This window comes from Benincasa hispida, chromosome 11, assembly GCF_009727055.1.
Source record: "Benincasa hispida cultivar B227 chromosome 11, ASM972705v1, whole genome shotgun sequence".
NCBI lineage: Eukaryota > Viridiplantae > Streptophyta > Magnoliopsida > Cucurbitales > Cucurbitaceae > Benincasa > Benincasa hispida.
The window spans coordinates 78,579,445-78,583,943 of record NC_052359.1 but is presented as its reverse complement, the minus strand read 5'-3'; the positions used below and the strand labels follow the sequence as shown (position 1 = coordinate 78,583,943).

The following is a 4,499-nucleotide window of genomic DNA, read 5'->3' as shown; positions in this document are numbered from 1 at the left end:
CAATTACACCTATAATGATTGTGGCAACTCTAAATCTTTCACTTCCAGAGAAACCCATAGGGATAGACTTTGATCGCTCTACATCGTGATGACGTTGCAATAGTATACGTAAATCGAATGCACGAAAAAATAACAAAACTCATTTATTCCACGGATTAAATTTCTTTGTTAAAATCTCCCTGAATCATCATCAAATAAATTGATCCACCAAAAAACCTGCTCCTTTTCTTACAAACTAGCATTTCATTTTATCTTTACAAAGATTTTTTTTTTCTTTTTTAAAATATTAACTTTATGAGCAAAGCAGATGAGTACAAATTTTTATCTTATTTCCGGAAGAAGAATAGGACAAAAAGGGGTACAAAAGGGCATTCTAAGTTCACCCATTTTTGTATGACATTGACATTCAAATAACGTGATAAATCTGTGCTAAACCATTTGACAAAATAAATTATCCTGCAACAAATAACTCAACAATTCCATAGACCAAAACAGCTTCAGCCAGACTTTGGAGATTAATGTGATCATCAATCCAATCTTCTTAACAAATATTGGACTTGAACTTCCTTAGTTAATGGCATGATCCAATCCCCATATAGATCAGCAACCACGCTTGGTTTGATCTTGTAAGCTGCTTGGAGTTCACCGTTAACCGAATCAGTCGCCACTTCTTGACCATAAACCGTTGCTTTCATCTCCACTCGCCTTTTCACAGCCTCCTCTACCGTCGGGTATGTCAGCATATGCATCAGTTTTTGCTTATCCTTTGAAATTTCAAAAGGAAAAAGTTATTGAATGAAAATCCAAGGGGGAAGAAATAAGAAATGTGGGAAAACAGGCAATTGGGGGGTTCCATCTGGTTTGAGTTTGTTTACTTGTGCTCGAATTGCTGCTTCGTACGAATCGGGTGAGGCTTGAAACTTAGCTTCCGCGACGAATTTTCCATAATGGATTCTCTTTGATAAAGTCTGCCAAAGTAAGAAATACATTCGTACAGTTCTTACACAGGGAGCTTGTCATCTAAATCAGCATAAAGTATATGCATGAAAGGTAAATATCTGTAAACTTAAATCAGTAACATTTAAGCCATAAAATAATTGGGTCTTAACTTAAATAAATCCTTTTTTAGTAGTCGTGATATCACATAAATCTCTTGGATGTAAAAGGAAGACTCTCTTTTAGTATAGTTATTAAGGGACTGGAGAGGGTGGGAGGTTCCAGTGATTGACTTGACTTAGACTTCCCATTTTCAAGTCAGTAAAATATACTGATAAAAAAAGAGAGATTTAAGCACTTTCGATTTTGAAATAACCAAAAAGAGAATCTAAAGCACCTTAAACTAGTAATAGCAAGACCAAACAACTAAAGAAAGTGGTATAGAAAGGAAATGTCTAAAATAGCCTCAACTCGAACTCTGAAAAAGAAGTGTAGATTACGGAATGGAGACCATAGGTCCCTTTGAGGGTCCCATGAAATTGGAATGATGAAGCAGGGACAATAGGCCACATTTATAAAGGAAAAACTTGTAACAATGCCTTGAAAAATCAAATGTTGAGAAAGTGTAGCAAGTAAATTTAGTTAACTGTGATGACTTCAACAGCTTAGCAGCACTTCAACATATATAAGAAGACAAGTAACATGGCTCAATATTGTAAGGCCTGAAATATGCAAAGATTATTGCCGGTCAGAGGACAATAAATTTGTAACCATGCAAGCTGTCGTGGGGTCAATTATTGTTCCAAGATCTTTACTTCCCACTCCATGCGGCCTAAGATGTAATCTTAGTACAACCTTATACTAGCAAAGAAATGGAAAACCAGAGGCAAAGGCTAGGGTGCCAGCGCCACTACAAAAAGCAATAGGAACACAATCCTTTTCACCTCAAGTAGAATACAAAGTTGTCTTCCTTTCTACTTTTGCACACTTTACCCTCCTTATCCAAACAACAAATAACTAACCACCTTCTTTCTCTCATGGAATGCTCAAGTAGGCAGGCAAAGCATATGGGCACACTAGGGAGGCACACGCACACATCCCACTGCAGCCACAATGGACCCAGACAACGTATAAGCATAAAGGCACAAGCACGCACATGCTGGATTACATCTTAAGGGTATGGGGTGTGCACAACAAGTGCATAGTGCCAGGCCAAAGGAAACCTCAACAGTGACAAACACAACAAGCCATAGGCAGTTGGCAGTCGCATATACCAAGATATAAATGTACATATACCAAGCTGAGAACAAATGATGCATTTAGGAGGATAGCTCCAAGAGGATGATGACTCGATGTTGAGGCTGAGGGCTTTCCTTGAGCAAAGCAAACGGAAAGGGTTCTTAAAAAAGGCTAATGGAGGATGGAGTTAGATGAATACCAGCCACAAGAGAGGACGCCATGGGCATGATGACAAGTGGAGTGGAAAAGCAAAAACTCAAGCCTAAAGCCGACACTTCATGCAAAGGGAAGAAAGTTCGATAAAGAAGGACAAGTGGCGGACAAAAAGAGTCATTCTCCATAAGGGTGACACGTCTCAGCATAGGAGTATTCCATTAGAGGAAGAAAGTAGTTATTAGTTATTTGGATAAGGAGTAGTTAGGGTGACTGTCCTCCAGGCATCAACTTAGGGACATGCGACGCAATTCTCCTCTTACATAATTAGACCCAATCCCTTAGTCATGGAGGAGTTACTTGGAACCTTCAAGATTTGAGGGTTTGACACTAGCTATATCTTTTCTTTCTTTTTTGTTCATGTTTTTTCTATATCATAATATTTCCTTTAACAAGAAAATGAGGAACCAAAATAAGCATAGCTCAACAGCATAGTGCTTGCGCTATCAACCTCAAAGTCAGAGGTTCGATTCCCCCACTCTACATATTGTAAAAAATAAAAAATAAAAAAAAAACAATCAGGAATAGATTGGTTAAAATGCACACCTGCAAACAAATTGTGTCACAAACAGCACTTGATCCACAATTCCCATCATCTCCATCCTCAACTAATCTCGGAATGAGATCTCTAAAGTACATGTCCCATACTTTTGGATTAATGTTAATCGAGTCTGCAACTGGATGTAGTACCTATTTACCACATAAGAAGTAGTTGACAAATGAAAAAACAGAGCAACAGAACCATTACACATCGAGCCAGATTTTAAGCACATTGTCGGCATCTTATTAGTTAAATACTAAGATTTATTTTTTAATTTTTAAGCTAATCTTAGTGAGATACAACTGTAGACCGAATTACGAAAACCGACCCAAAATTGACACTAATCCAAGTGTCATAAACATATATTTCTTGGAGAGGTTTCTAGGTTTTGAGTGATCAAAATAAATAAATCCACTTTACCCAGTCTGCCGTAAAGCATGCTCATATATAACATACAAGGATGGCCGGATGGGCAATTAGCCAGGTGTTATAGGGAAAAATGATTGCAGAAAAGTCCAGATACTCCAAATATTTCAACTTGAAAAGTTAGAATTGTTGAAATAGGATGGGTCAATGCAACTATTTTATTATAAGTAAAATTTTGTGACAGCATATCCAACTTGAGCATCATTGAACCAGCAAGAGCACAAGTTACCAATTTCTACTAAATTGAAGAGATTAGAGAGACATGTAGATTAGTTCAGAAGTATTCTAAGAATTTTCATTTCAAACGAAACCATAATTTTACCCGAGGATATTGCAGTGGAGGCAATAGCGGTTGAGGCAAGTCATCAGGGAAGAAAGGATGTTCATCAGGGCTTTTATATCTACCCACCTAACATGAAACAGAATGTTGTTAAACGGAAAATCTGAATGAAAATGAAACCTTCCTTTCATTATTTTAAATCTTATTTTTTACAAAAGTTCCAGTCTTGCATACCCGAGCATGAAGTTTTTCAGTTTCTCTGACCATATACTCTACCAAAGAACCATGAAACCCATCCATAGCAAAAGCATCTCGGTCATACGTATTGGCATTGTAACAATACTGTGCTCTCTCCAAAAGACTAAATATTATGCTATCTTCCTGTCGGATTAATGAAAATCTTATACTCTCAAGGGTCAAGGTCTCACTCATGTCCACCCGTTTCTTCATTGCTAGTGATCTATAGCAATCCATTCACAATTAATTGACGAGGAATAGGAGAAGCAAAAGGGATTCAGATCCTTCAGGCTACAAGAAAATACTTTTTAGCTTGTCAAAAAAAAATAAAGCAAGGATCTCTATGGTCAAGGTAATCATAGAGACGCCAGATATGGACCAGAGATCCATCCATTTAAAACCATTTTCTTATACAAGTATTGTTGAGAACCTTCCGGAACATTTCTTGACAAGTGGAAAAGAGAATGAACAGATGTATGATGACAGTAATTCTCTAATGATTGACTTTGGCTGTGCCTATAACTTATAAGCATAAAATTGTGTAGACTCCTCTTGTACGACTGGCCAAGAAAGTTCTCAAAATAGAATACAAGTTCAGAACCTAAAACAATGAAAAAAAAAAAAAAA

General features: G+C 37.1%; 1 protein-coding gene across 1 annotated transcript; it reads right to left on the bottom strand.

Annotated features, from left to right (window-relative positions):
- Positions 1 to 308: 308 nt before the first annotated feature.
- Positions 309 to 4,493, bottom strand: LOC120092093 (chorismate mutase 1, chloroplastic-like). The gene is made up of 5 exons (XM_039050294.1): positions 3,870 to 4,493; positions 3,678 to 3,764; positions 2,935 to 3,078; positions 876 to 968; positions 309 to 764 (listed from the first exon to the last, which is right to left on the bottom strand). Exons 1-5 carry the CDS (start codon positions 4,107 to 4,109, stop codon positions 528 to 530), a joined length of 801 nt encoding a protein of 266 aa, XP_038906222.1. The 5' UTR covers positions 4,110 to 4,493; the 3' UTR covers positions 309 to 527.
- Between the last annotated feature and the right edge of the window lie 6 nt (positions 4,494 to 4,499).